This window comes from Rhipicephalus microplus, chromosome 10, assembly GCF_043290135.1.
Source record: "Rhipicephalus microplus isolate Deutch F79 chromosome 10, USDA_Rmic, whole genome shotgun sequence".
Taxonomy (NCBI): domain Eukaryota; kingdom Metazoa; phylum Arthropoda; class Arachnida; order Ixodida; family Ixodidae; genus Rhipicephalus; species Rhipicephalus microplus.
The window spans coordinates 101,243,843-101,271,146 of record NC_134709.1 but is presented as its reverse complement, the minus strand read 5'-3'; the positions used below and the strand labels follow the sequence as shown (position 1 = coordinate 101,271,146).

The window sequence follows — 27,304 nt, the reverse complement described above, 5'->3', positions numbered from 1 at the left end:
TTTATAAATTGATATGTATCCTGATCTGTGTTTATCTCCATTTAGTTCTCCTAATGTCGTTTCCTTATTTATCATTCGACTAGTTCATTTGAAGTAGTCCATGCTTCTCGCCAGTTTCGAACATTGGCACCAAGTGTTGGGTAGGTGGGGGAGGGGGGGAATTTAAGGCTTTGATTAAACGGGCAAAAAGACCTTACTAAAGAGCATAGGAAAGTTGCATATTGGGGCAGAACACCCAGACCACGCACTTTGACATATATAAGCAAGACTGTTCAAAGCGTGACTATTAAAATTCTAGAAAAACCATACCAATGCATTACACAGCATTTGATGAGAGCATGCATTTCACGTGTTGCAATGGAGTATTGGCGATGTTCATTCAACGCCATTGGGTCAACTCTCGTCATTTGCGTAAAACAAGAAAAGCTGTCATAACAAAATAACAATGTTTGTTTCAAGTAAGTTTAGCGCTGGCAAAATGACTACTCACGTCACAACTATCATTGTTGTGAATTCAGGTGAAACAAAACCAACTAAGGAAGAGCGGCATTGCAAAAGAACTATGGTTTAAGATGACAAATGTCTGCCATCGTGTAGGTCGTCCTCTTGCGAAAGCTGCCTTAAACATTATTATCCATCTCTTGCGACGCCTTGCGTGGTTGCGAGGTCGGTACATCAACTAACTTGTTCTTAGAATGATCTGTCTTCATCACAGTCCTATAAAGTTCGGAGTTTTTGTCTTAAAGGTATACCGTTGACGACAATATAACAGCGCGTACAGACGTGACTTGTTGAGAACGAAGTCGTGCAAGCAGGCGCTATCTGCATTATGCTATGTTAGTGAGTGTGTTCTTGAAAAATTCGGCAGTTCCACGTACCTGTGAATCGAAGTTATGCGAACATGCGGAAGGAAAGTGGCCGTGTCGCAATTTTTTTATTGAGAGACACGTCATGAAATGACGCTAAATATATGTACAAATGTTGCACGCACAGACAAATGTTGAAGAGTTGCAGATATTTATATAACCACTTGTTGACACCTGCACAAAGATGTCAACTGAAACATGCGTATTAGCAACACCAGCAGCTCGTATGAAGCGCTGATGCTCGTGAAGATGTTGGTCCTGGACACTGCTAAACAAATCAACCTCGGCGCATGACACCTAACCACAATTGACGTCAACGCGACGTAAGGGCTGTATCAAAGTAGCACATATGTAATGTTTACGAAATTGGGTATGCAGCACTGCAAACACTATTGACTTTTCATGAAGATTAGCGTCTATTTGAAAAGTAGTTCCAAGACCTGGCGTATCTTTGTGGTAGAATGCTTGACTGCCACGCAGAATGCTTGGGTTCTAATCGTGCTGGGACCCAGAAATTTAGTGTTAGCATTCGGCGGGGGTCAACGCTGCCTATACCAGGTTTTTTTAGCACTGACATTTATTCTTTTCCTTCGTAGGGTCGACGCTACCTATGTAGCGTATTGCCTAACTCTCACGCGTTAAAATTGCCCGTGTGTGTTCTCGTCGTTCGTGGGTGGATACCAAGTGTCTATCACCTGTGGCACATACCGCATACCAGCAGCACATACCCATCCGTGGGTATGTGCCACTGTCTGGCGGGAAGTGTTCGACTACGTACGCGACGGGATTGTCACATTAATTATGTCTTGACCAGCTCGTCGTATTCGTCAAACCATCTTATCCTCCCATGCTAATTTTGGTTCACGCCATGTTAAGCGGGTGACCAGGAGGGCACCAAAACGTAAGCGGCTAGACAGACAGACAGACAGACAGACAGACAGACAGACAGACAGACAGACAGACAGACAGACAGACAGACAGACAGACAGACAGACAGACAGACAGACAGACAGACAGATAGATAGATAGATAGATAGATAGATAGATAGATAGATAGATAGATAGATAGATAGATAGATAGATAGATAGATAGATAGATAGACTCAAAGTCGCCGAAGTTCGCTAATAAATGCTTCGCATTTGGAAAATAATATCCTTAGAACGCCGAAACAGCGGAGTAGTAAGGTAGTGACAAAGTTATGTAAGCCTGTTCTGAACTATTCGGCCAAGGCCAATTTTAATTCACATCACAATTGTGGCGTATTACAGAGCAACCACTCATTATCTCGCACTCTCCAGAATACACGATTTGTGCAGCCTAGTTACACAGTGCATTCAAGCTGTTAAATGGGTGCCGGCATCCAAAAAGTGTCTATCCATATTCGTTCTGAATGAAATATACATGACTTGGTACCAGGAGTAAGGAAGGCGGAAGGTTAGGCAAGAGTGTCAGCCAATTACTAAATGGGGTGTTATCCTGTGCTGCGAAAGATGGGTAATAAAGATAAGGTGCCTGTACAAAACTTAATAAAGAAAACTACCGATAAAGGAAAATAAACAACTAAAGAGAAAAAGTATTTTTTGTTTCGTTATAAATAGTTACCACTTATTATGTCTAAACGATTCGTACAATAAATTCTAGGCCAATGCCCCTGAGTGGGTATGACCCATTGCAGAGACGCCATCACCATCATATTTATGAGTACCACACTGCTTAAAGTAGAGCCCAGATCCCTAAGACAATGTTTGTGAGAAGTAGAAATAGTTGAAAGTCTTCTGTCTTGAGGAAGGCCTAAGCCACTGCCTTGGGACCCCACCCTCCAACCAACAGCGATTGTAAAGTCTCTTCAATGTATCTGGAATTTTTTCCATCTCTTTTTTTTTTTTGCTTGACGCATTATAATTGCGACACTAGTAGAAGTACAAGATAAAACTTAGCGTATTGAGACGCACTCAAGGTAAAATACAGAAAAACGAATACATTCTCTTGTGTCTACGTCAGCATGGCTACCTTATTTTATAACAAAGCTGTACCAACTATGTCAACTTTTTTTCCCGTTAGCAGCCATGCTTAAAAGGTGAATGATCGTTTTCACGTGCTACAGTTATCGTAACACTATCAATTTCAGGTACGAGAAACGCTTCCCGCGGCATCTAAATCTCTTCTATAACAAACATCATGAGTATCTGGGAATTTCTCAAGTTTAGTGCATTTGTTGGCATACATGCAGTACACGTTGATTCCTAAATATCGCCTCTTGTGCAAAAATGCTCTACTGTTTCCATTTCACAAACACATTTGTGAAAAGAAAAGCACGTGAAGGAGCAATGCTGCTGTCACAGTATTATGCAGCCACGCGTATTCTGCGTATGTAATGAGAACATCACTCAGTTGTTTGGTGTGACGACAAACTGCTGGCCCCTGCTTTAATTGCAATGTATACCCATAAATTTGTTGTACAAATTGATAAGTACTGCTCTGAGCAGCCAACCTCATTTCACCTTACAGGCTTTCATAAGGACTCCACCTTTCTACCAGCACCTTTCTATCTATATCTATGTATAGCTGATAGGAGGGGGTGGGGTGGATGTACCGTTTGCGACTTGCCTACAGCCTCGGTTTTGTTATTGCGTATTGTTATCATATCCATAAAATACGCTCTCCGGAAAGTTCTTCTCGTTGCGCTATGTATCACAATGCTTAGCTAGATGTAGCTGTTATATGTCATCTCGCACGGAAACGTCGAACTTCCTATTATTTACACATCACAGTTCACTTGTGGATGCAAGGAAGAAATCTCGTATTCGTTTTTACACTTGACCAAACAACCATAGCAAGGTTACATCGTCGTCTTCAGAGCCATGAATGCCTGTTCTTTCTTACCGTGACCCCCGTGGTTCATTTAACCACCTGTCGCCGTTCCGCGTTTTGCGTTCTGCTTTGGAGCGAGCCTTGATAGTTTGATTTGTTAAGTACCGGATATTCTTGTTTACTAAGATCTGTAGCGCATTTTTTAAATTCAAAGCTGGACAAGATTCTTTTTGTTTTTAACTTATTTGAAGGTGCACTGATGTCTAAGAATTCTCGTGGTCAGGACTGTTCTTCATGGACGGCCTCTCTGTGGCGTGAAAGCCTTTCTTTTGACATATTTCTCCGCAGTAGTGTGAGCAGCATTCTTCTCACCCTGGTACTTTTAGGTGGTCACTTAATTAAGTTGAATGACCCCAAGGCCATTCAAGAAAACTTTCATGCAGTGTGCCCAAGCTAGGATATCATAACTGAAGTGCGTCAGTTTGGTCACAGTGGGATATTATGCAGATTGCCAAACCAGCAATGGGTAAGAGATCTTCTAAAATGTTTGCCCTTTGCATCAATTCCGGTGGGTGTGTTTGTTTCACCTCATCTGACTTGCACTAAATGCCTTGTATGAGGTGTAAACGCACAGCTGAGCCCTGCTGAAACCCAAGAGAAGCTTGCTGCGGCAGGCGTGGTGGCGGTTGATCGATGCGTTCGAGTTTAGGGCAACAAGTGCGTCCCAACAGAGTCAGTGATTGCGACTTTTGCTGGCACTTTATGTCCTTCTGCGATTACGCGTGGCTTCTCTTTTTTAGAGCAGATCATTTAACGTCTCGTGCATTACAGTGCCGGCAACTACTGGAGCTTCAGTCAAAGTGCCGGTTGCTGTGAAGGGCGATTCAGTGAATGTGGCGAAGACCACGCAGATCAAGAGTAGACGGCACAACATGGCCTGTGTTGTTTGTGTGGGAGACAACATGCTGCGGACTACTCAGATTTTTCAATTAGACAGCAAGAAATGCCAGTTCTCAAGGTGATGATCCAGGAGGGGGGCAATCACAATTATCAAGGAAAGAGAGTCTGGTTATGCTGGCGTTGCAGCCTGCAAACGTTCACGGAAATGAGCATTGCACAAGCTGTCAAGTTAGCTGTAGGAGTAGCTATGGCTAGGGTGATGAAAAAACCAGTTCACAGCATCTCCGAGTGTATTGCTCAAGTTTTAAGCAATCCGGTTGCTAAGATTATGACACCGAAACTAACTTGTCTTCTCGAGTCTTATGAGCTGCCCATGGCCAATGAAGTATATCTGATAGGTGATGAGGAGCATGCCTCTCATAGCTGTCATTGCTCTGCTGCATGCCCATCAGCTAATGGTCAGGAACCCTTGCTAGACTCGAATGTTTCTTCTGATGTGGAAATTGATTCCCGCGCTCAGATAAGTAGCCGGTCTCTGCTGAACCGTGCTAATAACTCTGCGTCCCCACAGGCGAAATCAAAAAAGACTCCAGCCAGTAAATTTTTAAGCAGAGTATTTTGCTGTAAGTTGTCTTTGCAATTTCATCAATAGCATTTTTGCGAGAATACAGCGGAGTTGTTCAATATTTGCGGCAGTTACTTATTTATGCTGTCTGAGTTTCCAGCTAAAGCCTGATTTAATTTCGTTGCAAGAATTTTGGCTTCATTCAGACAACTTATATATGAAGAATTACGGTGTGTTTAGATTAGACCGTCCTTCGACATGTGGTGGAATATTGACAATGTTAACAAATAGCGCTTGCCACATAGCTAAGGTAGCGTGAAATCTGCTGCCCTCGGAATAAGAAATTTTCGTTTAAAAGATAACTCGGCCTTCTAGGCAGCCATTTTTAATAAATAATGTTTACTTTCCGTCGGGCGTACTTGAAACCACACCATTGGACAGCCTAATGTGCACGCGTGGAAGAAATGTTTCATTGGCAGGTGATTTCAACCGCCATCATGTCACATGGGGTGTAAAAACTCATGTGTGCAGCAGCAATTTGTGGGACTGGAGCCCAACGTACTTGAGAGGTCACAGATCTTCATTACTGAATCTGACTTTTGCAAGTGTCAGCATTAACATTTCGGTTTGGTGCGGGGTCACTGCGCAACAAGCAGTGAGCACATGCCGATTACTTATGAAAAAATAACTACAATAGTCTCAGTAGCTTTTATAGCGCGTGCGTTTATATATTACACTAAATTTAAGGAGCGTTTGCTTTCTTCACCAAGTACTTTGTCAGATACAAGCACGAAGCCAAAAGTTTCGGGCATTTGCTCAGTTTTTGCGAGTTCCCACGAAAAAAAAATTGAATATAGTGCGCATTCTAGATTTCTTCGTAAAAAGAAAATCATAACGTGTGCTATGAGCACACACTCTATTATCTTGTCTCCGGAGGAAATCAGAAATTTGTTAGATATCATTTGTAGGGGGTTAGAGCAGCGCTTTTTTTCCTGGTTATTGTCACAGCCAAAGCCTGCTCCAAGCGACCACAAATTTTTAGAAACTTTTAGGTCTGAACAGAAGTAGTAGATAGCATTCCATCAGCGGCTGCGAACCCTGATGAAGTCACGTCAGTGTAAGTGTTAAGCAACAAATATCAAGAGTTTTTATTAGATGTTATCAAATACTCAATAAGGATGACACGACATCCACCAGCTTGGCAAAATGCTAAAGTGATACCACCGCTTAAAAATCCAACTAAAGAGTACGAACTCAAAAACATTAGAATTGCGTTCACCTCAAATATTGTGAAATTGATTGAACGAGTGTTAAACATTGGTATAATAAAGTTCATTATCAAAAGAATATTCTAAATCCACCCCAAACTGGCTTCAGATAAGAATTCTCGATGTGGCAGGCACATATAGGTATTGAGAGTCGCATTCACTTAGTTCCGCGTGAAAGAAAGTATGCCGCATTAGTCATGTTAACATCGCTAAAACGCCTGGCAGTGTTGAGCATGCAGTTTTAAATAGCCTGTTGCACTACATGAAGTCCCAAAATACATTGGGCGTGGATTGAGGAATTCTTACAGTAAGGTCGTGGTTATCTCTGTAAAACTCTTCCGCTATTTCAACTGTCTTATTCATATTGTTAGTTATTTTGCGTTTCTTGTCCCTTAGTGCATACATCTGATTTTTGCCTATTCCAAGTTTCCTCTTCACTGCTTTGACGTTTCCTTCATTCTTCAGAGCGTGTTCAATCCTCTCCATGTTGTACCTCCTTACATCGGATACCTTACGCTTATTATTCAGCTTCGAAAGCTCTACCAGCTCTGTTTTTTTTTCTTTTGTACTTGAGGCTTCTTAATGATGTTCTTCCTTTCCTGGGACAGCTTGCCAGAGTCTTGTAAACTACTGTACCTTCAACTTTCACTCCCACTCAGTAATGATACTCGTTAGATTATCATTCATTGCGTCAACGCTGAGGAAGGTTTCCTGGATAAGAGCCGAGTACCTGTTCTGACGCAAGACTCTGAATTCCTGTACTTTCCCTCTCAGTGCTAGCTTATTGATTGGCTTCTTGCGAATTATTATCGGCCATTTCTTGTTGAAGTTTCTACTAATTCGAGACCATACCATTTTATGTCCACTGCATCGTACCTTGCCGAGTACTTTCACACTCTGCATGATGCCTGGGTGTGCACTCAGTATGAAGTATATTTCATTTTTATTTTCACCTCTAGGGCTCTTCCATATCCACTTGCGGTTCTCTTGTTTTCGGTAGAATGTATTCAAGATCCATAAATATTTCATTCTATTACTAGCTCCCCTCTGGCATTTCTAGTAACAAATGCCGTAATCTCCTACTGCCTGGTCTCCAGCCTGCTACTTCCCTACCTTGGCATTGAAGTCTCCCATCACTATAGTACACTGTGTTTTTACCTTACTCATTGCCGATTCAACGTCTTCATAGAAGCTTTCAACTTACGCGCCATCATGGCTGGATGTAGGCGCGTAAGCCTGTACCACTTTCATCTTGTATCTCTTACTGAATGTAATTAGTATACATACCACCCTTTCATTATTGCTATAGTACTTTTTATGTTCCCAGCTATGTTTCTGTGGATAAGAAATCCCACTCCTAGTTTTCTTCTGTGAGCCAAGCCACGAAAGCACAAGACGTGCCCGTTCTGTAGCACTGTATAGGCCTCATCTGTCCTCTTAACCTCACTGTGCCTTATTGCATCCTTTAGCTATACGAATAGTAAAGCTAGGCTTGCCTAAATAAATGAGGTTCTAGCGTTAAACGTTGCCAAGTTCAGGTGCTTATGACAGCCTGTACAGACGCAGAGATTTTTAGCACCCTCTGCTGCGTTGCAGACCTGACCACCGCCATGGTCAGTTCCTTCACAGCCACTGCAGATTGAGTGCCGTGAGTTATTTGATGTATGCATGTGGAAGGTAGTGACCAGATAATGCACTAGGCTGGCGAATTCTTCTCTGGTTAGTGAGTGCGTTACCGGCGGTGGTCACCAGTGAGGCCACACCCCAGGCCTCATAATGCAGTTCCATCACCACGCGGATTTTTTTAATGCGTTGGGAACTGCGCGGCACCGGAATTCGAACCACGGACTTCCTGCATGCAAGGCTGATGCTCTAACCACTAAGCCATCGCTGCAACATACTATAAGGACTAGCAGTAACCCAAATGACACCCCTACCTCCCAGTAATATTAGAAATCAGAAAAGCCTTGAAGAGCATGCAAAGACGCAAAGCTGCTGGTGAGGATCAGATAGCATAAGATCTGCTGAAAGATGGAGGATAGATTGGGTTAAAGAAACTAGCCATTCTGTTTACAAGGTGTATCCTGACGATAAGAGTACGAGAATCTTAGGAGAATGCTAATATCACCTTAATACATAAGAAAGGAGATGACAAAAACATGAAGAATTATAGGCTTATCAGCTCGCTCTCTGTCGTATTCAAGCTATTTAGAAAGGTAATTTCTAACAGAATTTAGGCAACATTAGAAATCAATCAACCAAAGAAACAAGTGGGATTTCCAGCACGCTACTCAACAATCGACCACATTCATACTATTAATCAGGTAACAGAGACATGCTCAGAATACAGCCAACCACTATACATAGTCTCATAGATTACGAGAAGGCGTTTCATTCGGTCGAAATATCATGCAGCAGTCATGCAGACACTGTGGAATCAGGGCGTCAACGAAGCATATATAAACATCCTGGAAGAAATATACAGGGGATCAACTGCTACCATAGTGCTTCATAAAAAAGACACTGAATACCATTCAAGAAGGCTGTAAAACAGGGCGATAAAATCTTCACAATGCTATTTAACGCGTGCTTACAGGAGGTTTTCAGACGCCCAAAGTAAGAAGAGTTAGGGATAAGATTTTATGGAGAGTACCTTAGTAACCTGCGTTGCGCCGATGACATTTCATTGCTGAGTAACTCTGGGGATGAATTCCAACTCATGATGACGGAGTTAGACAAGGAGACCAAAAAGGTAGGTCGTAAAATATTCTGTAGAAAAACAAAGTAATGTACAACAACCTAGGAAGAGAGCAGCGCTTCGAGATATGTAGTAGCGCACTTAAATTTGTAAAAGTCTATGTGTACCTAGGACAGGTAATAAACGCGGAGCCGAACCATGAGATTAGAGTAACTAAAAGAATAAAAATGACGTCGAGCACACTTGGCAAGCACTCTCAAATTATGACGGGTAGATTGCCGCTATCCCTCGATAGGAAGGTATACAACAGCGGCATCTTTCTGGTACTTAGCTACAGAGCAGAGACCTGGAGACTTAAAGAAGTTCTGCTTCAACTTAGGATGACGCAGCGAGCAATGGAAAGGAAAATTGTAGGTGTAATCTTAAAATACAAGAAGAAAACAGAGTGGATCACAGAACAAACAGGGGCTAAGTATATCTTAGTGGAAATCAAGAAGAGAAAATGGACATTGGCCAGGCATGTAGCGCGTAGACAGGATAACCGCTGCTCATTAAGGGTAACTAACAGGATTCCAAGAGAGGGCAAGCAGGTTAGGAGGAGACAGCAAGTTAGGTAGGCAGATGAGATAAAGAACTTGGCGGGTATGAAATAGCAGCAGCAAGCACAGGATCGAGTTGACTGGCGAAACATGGGACATGGGAGAGGCATTTGTCCTGTAATGGACGTAGACAGGCTGATGATGGTGACGATGATGAGGAGGTGAAAAAGGAGGAGAAAGAGGAATTCTTGCGAAATAGGTCGTTGCGCTGTTCCATTGTTCCCAAAGCAGCATTTCTTCGTCTTCGTACGCGCAAACAAGAGGTATTCATCAAGGGGAAGTTCTCTCTCCCATTTTATTTATTATACTATTGAGTTCCGCACCACGTCTTCAGGATGTACAAACATATGTTTATTCGGATCACATTGCATTTTCGCTGTGGCCGACAGTGTCAACAGTCTATATCAGGTACTACAGTCATACTTGTCAACTCTAGACGGGTGGCTTGATGAAATACACCTGCATCTGAATGTCAGAAAATGCGCCCTGCTGACATTTCTCTTGAAAGATCCCATTCATTTTTCGCTTTGTTATCATCTATAGGATATTCAGCGGGTACTGCTATTAAAATATTTCGGTGTGTTATACGACCGCTCTATGTCTTGGAAGGCACACACCAAATACATAGCATCAAAGGTGTTTGGGTGGTTGGTTTGTTGCGCAAGATTGGTCGTAGTCTATTTGGATGGCGAAAGCAAACGCTTTCATCAATATACTGCAGGTATGTTCAGCCTGTTTATGAAGTTGGATGCTTATTATATGCTGGTGCTCCCGCTTACAAGCTTCGCCCTATTGTAAACTTTCAAAGCCAAGTTGTTATTGTGTTTAGGTGTTCCCAAACTTGTAGGAAATCATGCCTTGTTTCCGGAAGCTAGACACCCATTACTCTATTCGCGTTTCAAATAGTTAGTGGTATAACCATTTTTAAAGCTTCATGAATCGACCATAAGGTGTTTCGAAACAGTTTTTAGCTCCCAGCCCGAGTAGTTTTTTGGGAGCACACTGGACGAGATTTCACACGCATCAAGTTCTGCATATACAGAGCTTTCTGTATAACTTAAGTGTCCATATCAGTGACGTATTTTCAGTCACTGGTAGCAACAGCTCAATAAAAATTCTGAGTGATTATCTGGTTCACTCACGAATAGCTACAGTCAGTGCGACGAATGCTTCGCAAAATGAAAAGCATTGTTGAATAGGAATATTCTCAACTGACACAGATTGGTCATTTTTTCTACGCATTCCAGGCTTTTGTACCCATTTTTGCCGCAAAATATTTCGCGTCAATTTCAGATCACCGCAAATTAGGAGCCTCAAATAGTTGGGCCATACTTTACTGATTTATGGTTCGTGCGTTTTTCTCTCACTGCAAATTTGAACTCCCAAGTTCTGAGTACTTTCAAATCAATAGTTCTAGCTTATATACTTTTGAATAAATTGGTTTGGATACCAGAGCATCCGGGACTTTGCCTCAAATAAATGGTGGATGCGTTAGCTGAGCTATAGTTAAATGGCCCGTTTATTCACAATTTACCAGCACCTAAATTCAATATAAGGGTAGATTTAGAAGAAAAATTATTTTACAAGAATTTCCTTTGCCGTTCATAATGAACGAATTGGAATTTGAACACCTGAATCATCGTTGAAATAGTGAAATATGCCGAACGCGTGCAGTTGAAGCCGCAATCACTAGGCTAACGTGTCAAACACCTTATCTTAATTTTCATTTACATAGAGCTGGTCTGGCTGTTTCCCCTAACTGTTGGTTTTGTAGAGTTCCTGAGACCAAAATATATTATATTGTAAAAGATACGCCGCATTGCGCAAAAGTTCATCAGATGCCATCTACTGTCTATTAAGATTGGAGTTACACACTTCAAATGTACTTTCTTTCGGGGCTTTATTTCTACGATTCAGTGACGGGAAATTCCCCAATGCCTCGCAGGAGTTTATTTAGGCTTCAAAGAGATTTAGACTGCAGAAGATTTTATTACTGCTAAATTACTGGTTTCCAAATTGTTTTCTTTATTCATCTATTTATTTTCACTGCGGAAATAATCTACTGCATTTTCTATATTCGTTACATCTAATTGCCAATTTCACATATTTACATTTTCCCCTTCATCCTTCTATTAGTTTAAAAGACGTGAACTTACAAATTGACAGCATTTCGTTAGAACTACACGACTCTTGGCCGATTCTCCAGCGTGGGTGTGTGCCACAGGCTCAAGGCTCTTCTTTTTTTTTTCTTATCTTCCTTCGTTATTAAAGGTAACCACAACTTCAGTTGAGCTGATCAGTGCTTACGCCAAGGAATTGAACACCACGCACTCGTTTTTCGCTCATCAAGCGATACTCAAGAATCAATGCTTTGTGCGAAAGTTTTCGCTCGTAGATTTTCTATGTAGGGCAGAGACAAAAATGAAAGCTTGAACAAGTGTAGTCTAATTTGTAACGCTTTCCCAGCATTAATCTATGTACAGAGGGAGGGGGGTCAGAACTTCCTTCCCCACGCTGCCATAGGAATAAATGAGATAGCCAGCTGGGAAGTTGTGACCAGCCCTGTACGTCTAACGATGGAATTAACACTAACGTAGCCATACCAAGGCTATTGGCATAGAGTCTCATAGTCATTTATAGGTGAGATCAACAGGTGCTGTGCCATTTCAGATGACCAGCATAACAGAAAGGATGTACATTGTTTCCCGGAACTACAATATCACCACCCCAAATCGGTGCCACTCGGCAATAAAGACGGCAGCTCTCAGCCATGACAAGATTGTAGTCGCTCTGCGAGCGCACCTCGGAGGAATCGGTGGACCACCGTAAGTAATTTATGTTGCTTTCACGAAATTCTAATAGCATGAAACAATTATACAGATTTACAATCGAGAACTTGCGCTTGAATGCAACTAAAAGCAGACGACATATTATTCGAGTGGAATGATTCCACGCTTCACTTTTACGCGCTTACTTTTTTGCGATGCTACCTCTGAAAATCCCCGACTGTTTCGGGTATGACGTACTGCCTCTGAGCACAAAAGTAACGAAACCATATTGAAACTAAGAATAAAAACTGCAATAAAAAGTGAAGAACGAAGAGTGCACGCACCAGGATGGCATCAACTGATACTCATAAAAGAGGTATTGGTATTTGGATACGAAAACAGGGCGTGCTGCAAGTTCTTCACGGCAAATACAGGTTCATGGGCTTAAGATTATATTGACCAGTAAACAAAAAAGAGCTGACCGGTGCGTTTCATCTCTGCCTTAGAAGCGGCAGTCTGCAGGCTTCGCACGCATTCTATTTCGCATAGCACATGCAACGCGCGGCATGGTATTGTAGATTGAGGTCTTACTGTCTATTTCCGCAAATAACAGGCTGTTCATACACAATCAATTTCGCCGGTCGAAAGCGGATTCCCTCAACGGCCTAAGCCATTCTGGTATCGGAATGAAAAAATGCTCATCACGGGCTACTTTTTGGAAACAGAAGTGACATTTTTCGAAGCTGGAGGAGGACATGTCAGCCGGGACATGTCAGAACAAAGACGCGTTCAGCCATTAGGTCTTTTGGGCCATTTCGACCACGTCTTTTGATGTTAAGAAACTTCCTTCATTGCTAAGCTTTCCAGCATTTTTCTACGTTCGTCGGCCACTCAGCGAAGTGGTCTGAGACAACTCTTTGAGGCATCACAGCTGAAACAGTAACGAAACGATTGGTTGCTATCTAAGTCTTGCGGTAACGTTTTCCTCTGAGCACAACCACTGACCGAAGTCAGCAATGTGTACCTCACATTTTTCAGCGTAAGCAAGACTATAGTCGGCACCTGATTTAATGGCACCACGACGTAACATTGGGAACGCTGCGTCTTGGTCGAGCATATCCACCGATGAATGAACCTGTCATTGACCGCCACGGTTCAGTGACAGCGCAGAACAGAAAGCAAAAAGCTGTTTCTTGTACTACAAGAAATGAAAACAGCAATCGAGTATGAGATTGAAGTCAGTGTGTGATAGATCTTCGGTGAGTCATCAGACCACGTTCCAGGCGAGTATATTGGCACCCATTAAGGTACCACCAAGTGTTGCCTGCTCACGGAGTGCACTTAGTTTTTCGAAAATTTGAACACAGCCAGCCCGCCTTTTTGTGACGCCGCCCTATAAGGCACTTGTTTCCTTTTTCCTACACAGGCCATGTTCATGTCATGGCACGTTCTGGGAAAACCTTGAAAATTAACGTTCGCGACATAGAAGGGACTCTTCCTTGATTCCGCGTGATAGAAGCCTATATTAACCCCTAGCTGTTTCCTTCCTTTCTGCATATCTATCTAAACATTTGGCATTCTTGGCAGGTGGCGGGGGGAGGGTGCCTATGACAAAGAAGAGACTACTTTGCTTCAACGTGATAGCAGCCTATCCTGAAAATTTAACTGTTCCCTTCCTTCGAGCAGTTTTCTCTAAGATTCTGTTATTTTCAACAGGTGAACGATGGAAGGTGCAAATGGCGAACGTTTACTGCTTCCTCCTGGTAATCAAGTACCTATGTTCATTGTCTCGCAGGATTGGTGCGACTTGGCAAGAATACCACACAGTTACTCTCACTCTCCTCGAACTAGTTTCCTTCGCCTTCGGGTAGTGAGCCTGGCCTTTTTTTATGGTAGAGGGACAACGCATGACCCCCAACACCGGAAGTACACCCGCGACCACGCGGCCGTACCTATCTTTGCCATGAATCAAACAACAATCTAATAGAGTATTCTCGAACTATAAACACTTAGTCTATAAACTTAGCTCCCGACATGCTGCTTCAATGCGGATCTCGTTTCTATAGAAATGCCACCTCATTTAGACTTCGAGCTTGTGTTGCGACGTGTATTTATGCCTCCAGTCCAGCTTCAGGCCATGAAAAAAAGGCTGGTATTACGTAACTAAGGAACAAGTTGTAAATAAAAGAAAACCTAATGATTCATGTAGACGCAAAAACTATATTCTTATGATACATTGCAGCTCCAGCATGTACAATTGAGTTCTTCCCAGAATTAAAAGAAGGTTGCCTGCATAAACTATCACACTGTGAAGGGACAAAAATACAAGTTCTTTAGTCGTACTATCATGAATAAAACGTTAGCCTTCTTTACTTAGGCAGTGTTTTTGTACTTGATTTACCAACAGGGTAGAATCCAAAAGCGTGTTCATTACTTTAAGAACCGGATTGCACAAGAAAGATAACGCAGTAATCTACAAACTCCACCCACGTAAGTCCATCTTCTGTGATGTCTTCTTGCTTTCACTGTTGAAACAGCACTAATACCGCGCCTAATGCTGGGCCTCCTTTCGCAATGACTGGGCTGCAGAAGCGTTCTCCTCCTCGCGTTATATTGCAAAGCAATGACTTGCTTCAATCGGCGCTCGCGGGTGGTATTCCTTGCACTAGTGGCCACACGCTTCCACAACTCCGACTACCTCTTTTTATTTCGAAGCTGCACTATCGGCGTCAATTGAAACCCGAACAGCGGAGCACGTGTTTCAAGCATTAGAAACAGTATAGTGTTGGCCGTCCAGCCATCATCATTGACAGGGGTGCACATCCGCTTTGGCAGCACTGCACAATCCCCCTACAGTGCGTAGTCACCGTTTCTGCTCTAGTTTTCGCATGGTGGTAATGGTGGCCATCGTGGGCGTGCCAAGCGCTTTTGATCGTGTCACTCGCAATTCCTTGCTTTTACTTCAGCGCAGTGCAATCGGTGACTTGGTACGATAGAACAAAAAGTGAACTATAACCAGTTTGCGGTTGATTTTCAAACAATCTTCGTATCTCGTTCGCCAGCGCTGCTTCAACTGCACCCTTCTTTAAGAGACCGACCCGAAAACACATCAGTTTAACTGGAAATGCCAAGCGTTTTTTTTTTTTGGAAGAGAGAGCGTGAATTGTCTCCCTTTACCGGCACAAAGTAAAACAGCGTGAAATTACCAGCATTATGAATCGACCTTTATCTACTATTAATAGAATTAGCCAGGAATTCTATGATGGTGAACTCCATGATGAGAAAGCGTGCTACAACACTCGCCTTCGGCTGCAGTAGTTTAACCTCTGTTTTTTTTTGTTCCTTTCAAATACCATACCTGCAACACAAGCAGAAATATTGCACTATAGGGGGATCGCGCAGTGCTGCCACACCGGATGCGCGGGCCTGTCTCATGTCTGTGCCAATGACTGGTCGACGGCACGCACTATGCCATTGATAAGCCTTGTGCCACGAGCTCCACTGTGCGCGTTTCATTTGATGCCGATAGTGCATATAGTGAAACTACTACCACCAATTTATAACGAAGAAATAGGACAAAGAGACAGTTGCAAGCATGAGCGCTGACAGACAACAGATTACACTGGCAGCAGTTCACGATATCTATAACACGCATACGAAACTAAAGCACCGTTCAACACTGCCGTGCACTTGCCGCCTCTTATTAGACGGGCTTATTTATTATATACACAAATGAAAAACAGCTTTTCTTTCTTCGTCAGGGCTAGTCACACTTTTCTTACACATGTGCCATCCTGTTTTTTCATGCACGAAATTGAATGACTAATGTTGTCAATCTGTCGAATTGATGGCCAAGCACATCCGTACTTTGAAAGCGTAGAATTCATCCATAATAATGAATGTCTAACTCTAAATATCAGATACAGTTGTGTTGACATTCTATTAGTGCTTGTCGAGTCCTTCATGCAAGCAGTGACCATTTTGCCTGACGTGCGCTCGACCACATGACAACGGTATACAATAGACAACATTGCGCATGCAGTCTACTAATCGTCTTAGGTGCATGATAGATCAAAGGGCCATTAAGCGATTTGTTGTTTCTTCAATTACGCGTTCTCATATATCGTGGAGGGGCTAGTCGCAGACAACTCCACAGGACTCGCGCTCTGTTATCTATCCTTATCAGTTACACTCCTTGTCTACTATCTACATTTTTATGTTTTTTTCTTGCTTGTGAACGAGTTAGGCCACAAACGATCATTACCATAAACCTTCTTCGACAGGATCATATTGCCGCCAGCACGTAGTGGGTTGACAGCAAGAGCGGCTCTAAATCTGGAGGAAAAAAGAAGATCGCGTTCTTCTTTGCTCAAAAGCCAGCCACGACTGACGCATCGTCAGGGTGCTAGCTACCTGGTGGTTTAATAAATGCCCCAGTACTTGCGACTCATCGTGACAAACTGGTGGAAGTGCTGGGTAGTCTCACGGATGCTGCAGACCCCCCCAGGAAGCCGCGATACGAGTCCAGTGCCAGTCAATACTCCCGTGCATCGGACCAGCCGCCGAATCAGGGGATTGCCTCCGGAAGCCGACGATACTGCTCCCACCACGTCGACAAACATGACCAGCGCTTCGGTGCAAACCTCGGCAACCGGCACGGGAAGCACGACGTCGAACCGCTACACGTTGGAAAGCCCACGCGCACCGGCGACGTTCCATGGCTCGGAGCACGAAGACGTTGAGGACTGGTTGGCGGATTTCGAGCGCGTAGCCACCTTGAATCAGTGGGACGACGCGGCGAAACTGGGTCGTGTCTACTTCTATCTCGAAGACGGGGCACGTACGTGGTATCAAAACCGAGAGGAACAGCTGATGACGTGGCCCAAATTCTCTCGTAGACTTCTGCAGACGTATGCCAGTGCTGATCGCCAAGAACGAGCTGAACGAGCTATTCTGGCCCGCGTCTAGCTGCCAAACGAAACTGTGACCACGTTCGTCGAAGACATGACGCGCCTCTCCCGACGGGCCGATTCGAGAATGACGGAGGAAAAGAAGTTGCGTCACTTGATGCGCGGTGTCAAGGACCAGCTTTTTGCCGGCCTCGTGCGAAGTCCTCCGAAGACGGTCGCGGAGTTCTTGTCCGAGGCCGTGACAATGGAAAAAATGCTGCAGCAGCGATCCAACCAATACGACAGGCAAGTCAGTGGCATGTCTACTGCCGACATTTTCACCGCCACTAGAACCAACAACGACTGTCTACGTGAACTCATCCGTGATATAGTACGTGAAGAGTTACAAAAGGCTGGTGTAACACCTCATCCTACAGTCAACTCTATTGCAACTGTGATCAAGGATGAGCTGCACCAGGCCCTCCGGGACACCTTGCCTCATGATACAGCTGTGCCAGCTCCTGCTGAATACCGCCGTGAGACAACCTACGCGGAAGCCTTGAAACGCCCTGCTGCAACGCCGCCATCATTCGTCCATCCTGTTCCTGCTGTTTCACTACAGTCAGCGCAGCACATACCGTACTACGAAGGCACGTACACGCCACCACCGTTGGCCTTTGTCCCTGGTGCTTCTGTCGCCCATCGTTCAGTGCAACCAGTTCAGTACATCGACGATCGGCGCACGTCTCCTCGAAAGTCTGATGTTTGGCGCACACCTGATCGCCGGCCTCTGTGCTTTCACTGCGGAGAAGCTGATCACTTGTACCGCCAGTGCCCATATCGCCGTCTTGGGCATCGCGGCTTCTCTGCGTACTCACCGCCACCCCGTTACGGCCAGAGACCACGCGACATCGAAAATTACTTTTCCCAGCAGCATGCACCACCATCTGCCGGGCGCCAGTCGCGCTCGCTATCACCGAGGCGATTTTCATCAACGCCCCAGCGGTATTCTACCACACGGTCTCCCAGCCCCCGCCGGGAAAACTAGCCAAAGCGACCTCTGGGAGCGGGGTCGCTGAACGTCGAAGCGCTGAAGACCTCCTATTGACGCAGAACTGTACAGAAACCGGTCCGACATCACATACTGCTGCAAAGGATGGCCGACTTTCACTCGACATAGCAGTGACAATTGATGGTTGTGCAGTTAATGCGTTAGTGGACACCGGCGCAGACTATTCCATACTGAGCGGGAAACTGACAGCGCAGATGAAGACAGTCATCACGCCGTGGCATAACTCGCAGATTCGGACAGCTGGTGGCCACGTCGTTACTCCAGTGGGTGCCTGCACAACTAGAGTACAGATTCAAGGGTACACATTTGTAGCAAGCTGCCTTGTTCTGCGAGAATGTTCCCGTGACGTCATTCTGGGAGTTGACTTTCTACAAGAAAATGGAGCTATCGTTGATCTGCAAGAGCGCCGTGTCACGTTCTCAGCCCAGCGAGCAATCAACGTGCAGGATGGTGGAAGGCGTGTCGACGTACTCCGTATTTCTGAACAGAGTGTGACGCTTCCTCCACGAACAAGTGTTCTAGTCGACGTAACATGCTGTGGTTTGGGCGATGGCGATGTGGTGGCTGAGACAAATTTAGAACACCTACTGCAGCAAGGCATTTGTGTAGCTAGAAGTGTAATACACCTTCGTGATGGTCGATCTGAATTGCTCGTAACCAACTTTTGCAACGAGCATCGACATCTTTTCCGTGGCACTTCGATAGCGTTTGCCCACGAAGTAGCAAACGTCACCAACTGTTTCACGTCGGAAATAGTGGATACCGCCGACACGTCAATGAGTAATATTGACATCAATCCTGATCTGTCCACCGTTAACCAGACTGCACTACGAGCGCTCTTGTTCGAGTTCAGGTCTTGCTTCGCAACTTGCTCAAAGATCCGCCAGACGTCCATCACTCAACACAGGATCATCACGTACGAGGACGCACGTCCGATACACCAGAACCCCTACCGCGTGTCGGCCAAAGAACGTGAAGCAATACGTACGCAAGTCACCGAGATGCTTGACGATGGCGTTATTGAACCATCTAACAGCCCGTGGTCATCTCCAGTCGTACTTGTCAAAAAGAAGGACGGGTCGCTACGCTTCTGCGTCGACTACCGAAAGCTTAACAACGTGACGAAAAAGGATGTGTATCCGCTGCCACGTATCGACGATTCACTGGATAGACTTCGTCGTGCCCATTATTTCACTTCTCTCGATCTCAAAAGCGGGTATTGGCAAATCGAAGTAGATCAGCGAGACCGTGAGAAAACAGCCTTTGTGACTCCAGACGGCCTATACCAATTTCGAGTGCTCCCTTTTGGCTTGTGTTCAGCACCGGCAACTTTCCAGCGAATGATGGACACTGTCCTCACAGGGCTCAAGTGGCAGACTTGTCTTGTCTACCTTGATGATGTGGTGGTCTTCTCTACCATGTTTGAGCAGCACCTTCACCGCCTGCGCAGCGTGCTGGAGGCTATCCGATCGGCGGACCTCACACTAAAGCCACAGAAGTGCCACTTCGGCTATAAAAAACTAAAATTTCTTGGACATGTAGTTAGCGCCGAAGGAATCCGTCCCGATCCGGACAAGCTTGCCGCTGTTGCCGAATTACCAGCTCCTGTCGATAAGAAAGCCGTCCGGCGCTTCCTTGGTTTGTGCGCCTACTATCGCCGATTCATTCATGGCTTTTCACTGATAGCAGAACCTCTGACTCGTCTCACAAGGGACGACACACTGTTTGTATGGGAAAACGAGCAACAAGCAGCTTTTGATGAGCTGCGACAGCGCATGCAATCAGCGCCCGTTCTCGCTCATTTCGACGATGATGCTGACACAGAGGTCCATACCGACGCTAGTAACATTGGGCTCGGTGCAGTGCTCGTTCAGCGTCAAGAGGACATCGAAAAAGTGATAGCCTACGCCAGCCGCTCTCTATCCCGTGCCGAGGCGAATTATTCCACTACGGAGAAAGAGTGTCTCGCAGTCGTGTGGGCAATCACCAAGTTCCGCCCATACCTTTATGGTCGTCCCTTCAAGATAGTGACGGACCATCACGCGCTCTGTTGGTTGGCAAGCCTGCGTGACCCTTCAGGTCGGCTAGCACGGTGGAGTTTGCGGCTGCAGGAATTTGATGTCACCATCGTCCATAAGTCCGGCCGTAAGCATGAAGACGCTGACACACTGTCACGCGCACCCCTTCATGTCGTCAGTCAGGAAGCAGAGGAAGACGAAGGCTTTCTGGGCGCTGTTAGTGCATCAGACTTGAGCAAACGACAGCGAGATGATGCAGAGATTCGTCCAATCATTGATCATTTAGAGGGCCAGGGCGTAATCATACCACGTCATTTATCCCGCTCGTTGACGTCGTTCTGCCTACGAGACGGTGTGCTGTACAAGAAGAACGCTCGTTCGAACAATCGTGCTTACCTCCTGGTGGTTCCTCGAGACATGCGAGACGACGTCCTCTTCGCTTGCCATGACGAACCCACATCCGGTCATCTGGGCTACTCAAGGACACTTGCCAGAGTGAGCGAGAGGTACTATTGGCCAGGACTTTCAGCAAGCGTAAAGAAGTACGTAAAGAGCTGTCGGGAATGTCAGCACTGAAAGCAACCATCTGTTAAGCCAGCTGGTTTGCTTCAGCCCATTGAAGCACCCTGCACGCCGTTCGACCAAGTTGGCATGGACATTCTCGGGCCATTTCCTATGTCTGCGGACAGCAACAAATGGGTGATCGTCGCGACCGACTATTTGACACGCTACGCTGAAACCCAGGCGATCCCACGAGCCACGGCTTCTGAGGTAGCACAATTTTTCATGCGCCACATCGTGTTACGACACGGTGCTCCTTCCAGTGTAATAACGGCCAGAGGGACGGCATTCACGGCGCAGCTTACGGACGAAGTTTTCAAACTGAGCAACACCAGACACCGAAGGACAACTGCGTACCACCCGCAAACCAACGGACTTACCGAGCGACTGAATAAGACCCTCGCAGACATGATCTCAATGTACATCGACGTACAGCACAAAACATGGGACCGGATCTTGCCTTACGTGACCTTCGCGTATAATACCGCCGTGCAAGAGACCACGCGATTCACGCCATTTCGGCTTCTCTACGGCCGCGAAGTGCAGACCATGCTAGACTCGATGCTACCGTGTCAGGACGAAGACGAGTTGGCAACAGACGCCGAAGAATTCGCAGAGCGTGCCGAGGAAGCCCGGCAGCTCGCGCGACTGCACATCAGCCAGCAACAGCAGGCAGACGCACGACGCTATAATACCCGCCACAGAGAAGTGTTTTACAGCCCCGGAGATCAAGTTTGGGTGTGGACGCCCGTCCGCCGCCGTGGCCTTAGTGAAAAGTTGCTGAGCCGGTACTTTGGCCCTTATAAAGTGTTACGCCTCGTCAGTGACGTGAACTACGAAGTTGTTCCGGACTCAACACCCCATGCACGGAGCAGGACACGGCTGAGGCCGGACGTCGTTCATGTGTTGCGCATGAAGCCATTTATTGCGCGTTGTTCGTAACTTTTCCTTTACCGTACAGCGTTCTTTGTGTTTTTTGTTTATTTTGTGAACTTACTTTCTCGTTCATTGACGTTTCCTATGTTGGCACGCTCTTCAATTTTTACTCTCACTTCATCCGAATTTGCATTTTTTTTTCACGTGCCTATGTAGTAGCATCGCGGTGCTGCTATGTACTTTCCTTTCCTCTTTTTGGTACTTGTTTTTTTTTCTTTTCGGAAGGGGGAATAATGCCGCCAGCACGTAGTGGGTTGACAGCAAGAGCGGCTCTAAATCTGGAGGAAAAAAGAAGATCGCGTTCTTCTTTGCTCGAGAGCCAGCCACGACTGACGCATCGTCCAAGTGCTAGCTACCTGGTGGTTTAATAAATCCCCCAGTACTTGTGACTCATCGCGACAATATTGCACATGTTGCGCATGGTGACCACATAAAGACTCTGAATTCCCGATACTGTTAGCATTTGATCTAATTATGCTCATTTACTAAGAGGCGGTACATCTTTCGATAAACGAGTGTTAACAGATTTACACACATGACGTGACTGCTGGGGGGTATAACCACATGTGCGCAGTACATATATGTATGCGGCTACAGCTGGTGCATTAGGTCATAACTGCCGCCGCAAAATCGGTAGGTCTGCAAATTTTTGAAAAGATTGAATCATTGTATACTGTCGCATTGCATTCTTTTAAAGAATCGCATGCTGCACATTTAAGCTACCGAACGTCTTTCGGGTGCTTTCAAATAATCGGCACGAAAGAGAAATCTTCAAGTTGGAGGAGCGAAAAATTACCGCCTCGTATACTGAAGCAACTTCTGAGTTAATTCTATCGGGAATACATTCGCATGTCTCATTTCGCATTTTAAACCTTCATTAGTTCAAAAACATAGTGTACTGAACTGCCCTGTTTGTTCCCCTTTCAATACATGTGATGCATGCTATCCACCAATGTGAACAAAGTAGCGATCAAATTGTGTTCATTTCTGGGGGTACTATAGGTTTCCATCCCGCCGTGCGCAAGCTTATGTACATTGATCCCTTCAGAAGGTGTGTAATCCTGGTTGAAAGAATCGAACACTATGGAAAAGGTATGTGTATTTGTGTATTTCATGCATGTGATTACGCTGTGGGTTGCTTTTAAGAGCCCTAAGCAATGCCGTAAAAGCCAAGAAACTACTTTCTCATCGCAAGGGCGAAGCAATGAACGCAATAGCTACAAAATGAAACGTCATACGAAGCTAGCAACTTATTTCTTCAGCAACCAACGTGATCGGACTCTACAAAATATCGGCGCAAGAAGACGCCGTCGCTGCAGAAAACTAGGGGCCAGCTTCATGCTACCTATCATTTCAACGCAAACAGCATTTGTAAGAGAGCACATACTAGTGTATCAGCCGTGTGCCAATGTCTGTCAAGATAATGCGCGCGCGACAGTCCGGCTGGTCAAAGCAGCTCGAACCACAGCCATGCAACCCTCCCCCATTTCCTCCCAAGAGGCTCTCGAGTGACGGAGATGGCCGGTGCGTTTTCGTTTCGTTTTGGCAGTTATTGTCGATTCACTCGCACGTACATTATAGAATACGTGGAGTGATGCTCCCGCAAGCTGCATTAAAGGCCGGTGCGCACCGGCGACTAGCAGCAGTCGCGCGACCATTTGCAACTGGTCGCAAACAGTCGCGAATGGTCGCAAACGGTTGCAAAGCGACTGCTTTGGCTAGTCGCTTCCTGGCCCATCTTTCAGTCGCGCGACTGCAGTCGCAAAGCTGCTGGAAGCAATCAGCGATGCTCAATTTTTTTTTTCAACGCTGTGCTAGACCGGACAAAAACAATAAATGCGGCGCGCTCAGTTCGCTCCGTTCACTCAGCTGGCGGCGATCAGCTGATCGGAGCCGGTCTCCAGAGTTCTCGCTGATAACGAGATCCGGACGTGACTCTCCAGTTTTGCGACTTCCGGTCGCTCGCATGCAGCCTCTGCCGGTGTGAACATCAGTCGCTTTTTAGTCGCCAGTCGCGAATGGTCGCGCAACCACTGCAAGTCCCCGGTGTGCACCAGCTTTAAGTATGTAGACAGCCATGGCGATGTCTACGACAAAACGCACCTCGTAGGTATCTACAAATGTGAGTGCATTCGCTATACCCATGCCTTAGCAAAATATCACCCGCCTTTCGTCTTATTCTCTCTCTCTTAACTGAACGAATTTTTTCGTTCATCTTACACGCTGCAACTCACTGACACTCTCAAAGAAACTGGTCATTCTATGTGTCGACCTGGCGAATTACACTGCCAGGTTCCAAATGCACAGTTTCCAAATAAGCAAAGACTTCTAGAGTTAACAGACTTCAGTTTGCACCCATTATGGTTCAGTGCAGTACTGTGCAAACATTTATTTTCAAACACAAAATATATGCCATATCACTCAGATCACTTCCTCAACAAAAGAAATATTTTAACAAATAAGCGCCTAATAAAGTGTCCATAACGGTTACATATTAATATTGAGTGCGGAATATTGCAGAATTTATTTTTCAATGTGTAAATATGATCGTAAACGTTTATAGGTTCATTAGTCCCGTGACGTAGCTAAAAAACTAATAGTAAATATTGAAAGACGCAGTCAGTGCTTCATTTTTATAAGTATAAGCTGAAGGCCGCTTGCACTCCGCTATGAGGAGTACAGCCGCTGGACGCCTGGGTTCCCTTGGGTAAGTAATATGTTGCACAGAGCACCAGCGAGGATAGCGCAGCTCGCCTTTACCCCACGACGAGTTTTTTTCCCTGGTTACCAATCCTTGGAAGCAGTCTACCTAAAATATTCTGACACAACAAAGCTTTCAGAAAGGCTTACTCGACTGTTCAACTACGCTTTGGATTACCTTCTTAATACACGTTGCGATTGCAAGATTCCACTATAGCGAGAGTGAGTGACAGTTAGACCTAACTCTAATAAAGGGCCCATAAACCCTTAAACTCCGGGTGTAGAGACAAGACAATGAGCTTTTTTTTTCTTGCTCCTTCGCCACCCTTCATACAGGCTCCCTTAAGTCCCCGCCATTTATTTCGTTATAAAACATGCGCACAATGTAAGCACTAAATGATTAACCTTAGATAATTTAACACTTTTCGTCTACACGCTTAATTTCTTTCCGTTTGAACAGTGAAAGGCGCGCAAGGCTAAGTGAAACATGTTGATTGCACACTATAGTCGTGCGAGGCACTGGTAAGTTAGTAGGCCACTGCTGAAAAGCAGGGTCGGAAGCAATGGCCAATTTTGTCTCTCGTAACCAGCCCAGAAAGAGGCTATTTTTTCAAAACGTCACCTAAACATACTGCTGCTGTCATGAGTTGTGCCGAAAAAATAGAAAACCCCATATGGTAATAACACGCCCATTCCTTAAATTCTCATTGGTTGTTTATGAGCCACATAGCAACCACGACTTGTGAGACATTAGTTGCCAAAATAGGCTCAATAATGCATACGCAATTTCGTTTAAAGGACCCCTAGCTGGTTGGAGCACGGTAATTGTGAAGACTATTAACCCAAACGCCAATCCATCTCGCAGAGCCACAAACGTGGGATATACGAAATATGTTCAAGTAGTGGGCGTTTTGACACGCGAAGTATAACATCAAAATAAGCGTCCTGGTTGTTAATCTCGTGGTTGTGCCATACGTGCACGTATATTAGAAATGAAATGAAAACAAAGCCGTCAACTGCTATTTATGTTGCAGTCCTTTATAGCTTGTTTTACGCCAGTTCCACTAATGGACCCATAGTTATGGAACTGAGTCATAATTTCGAAGAATATCTTCTTTTCATCAGTGTCACATGTCCTTACACCGTGTTGCAGGTTGCCAACTGATGATGACTGAAAGTGCGCTGGATTACCCAATTCCCACGTTTTGTATGCTTCTGTATCGGCACCACTGCCCCGGACCTAAGGTTGCACTCTACCATCCTTACTGCAAGTATCAAGATGCTCTCAGTGATCGAAAGGTGATCGATGAAGGCTATAATAAGCACTAAAAAGTGGGCATACTGAGCAGTATATTTACCAATAAAATATTACCTTACTGCTCGTACCTGTGAGCCTTATTGTGTGCTTGAGAGCTTATTATTTTTTCTAAGAGAACGCAATCCATGTTTATTTATCAAGATTATCGATGCAGAAGAAAATCAACAGATTAGTTTATCGCCCTACTACCCAGCGAACGTGAATGTCCAGTAAAACTGCTCTGAACACCACAGATGGCGATAGGGGTAGGGGGCGGTATGATTTTTTAATGAAGTAATGATAGTAATATTCGCTTTGATTGATTTGTGGGGTTTAACGTCCCAAAACCACCATTTGATTATGAGAGACGCCGTAGTGGAGGACTCCGGAAATTTTGACCACCTGGGGTTCTTTAACGTGCACCCAAATCTGAGTACACGGGCCTACAACATTTCCGCCTCCATCGGAAATGCAGCCGCCACAGCCGGGAATCGAACCCGCGACCTGCGGGTCAGCAGCCGAGTACCTTAGCCACTAGACCACCGTGGCGGGGCAATATTCGCTTTGTGGTCGCTGTGGCAGACAGTGATTGGTTTCGCGACCATTTGCAGCAACACCAGTTTGTTGCTTTCGTCGAGCATAGTATTACCACTGTCCTTCTGGTATCCTTGATTTACACAGTTCATCAAGGACAGCTACAGAATAAACTGAATAAGTTGCTCGCCGTGTATGCCTTCAATATACGCAAGCGGAAAGCACACGTGGAAAGAAGGGAGGGCCGTTTGAGCTCACTTGTAGCCCTCGTGTGTATGACAAAATAGCTAGAGCCCGATTTTTAGCGAGAAAGCATAGGAGGGTGTTCGCCTCGTTTGCGGGTGCCTTATGAAACTGCTTGCGGTTTGGATGCTTGTTTTGTGGTTTTCTTTATTGAAACAAATAGTGAGCACTTTGCTGTGTGCCTGTGGGCGTGAATATGCTGGCTGCCTTTTATTGTTGAAGGGCTGCTAAAAAACCCTGATGCCTAAATTTAGTTGTGGCGTCGCGGTTGTGCTACAGCGAACGCGTTCGCCGGCTTGTCGGTTTACCTTCCCGTATGCCCTTCCCCAGCGTCTGAGGGGACGACGCAAGGAGCGCGTATATCTGTTTGCAGATTGTGTACTCCGATGCCCGCCTTCACGCACCGAAACACACTACTATAGCATATGAGTGCGTGAGTGCCAGCGTGTGTTGGTACCTGAGAGCCACGAAGTTTTGTTCAGAGTACAAGTTTACATGTGAAAACCTTTTAGGAGCAACACTTTTTAAGCTATGGGTCGTGTGCCTTCAATATGCGTAGTAGGCAACCACCTCTCGTT

General features: G+C 45.2%; 1 protein-coding gene across 1 annotated transcript in view; it reads left to right on the top strand.

Moving 5' to 3' along the window:
- Window positions 1-26,037, top strand: part of LOC142774495 (uncharacterized) — a 32,687-nt gene extending 6,650 nt beyond the window's left edge. The window contains exons 2-5 of the mRNA XM_075874829.1: window positions 12,379-12,533; window positions 14,884-14,966; window positions 22,955-23,044; window positions 25,806-26,037. Coding sequence (XP_075730944.1) covers window positions 12,379-12,533; window positions 14,884-14,966; window positions 22,955-23,044; window positions 25,806-25,981 — 504 coding nt within the window. The 3' untranslated portion in view covers window positions 25,982-26,037. The remainder of the gene's footprint in view (window positions 1-12,378; window positions 12,534-14,883; window positions 14,967-22,954; window positions 23,045-25,805) is intronic.
- The last annotated feature ends 1,267 nt before the right edge of the window (window positions 26,038-27,304 follow it).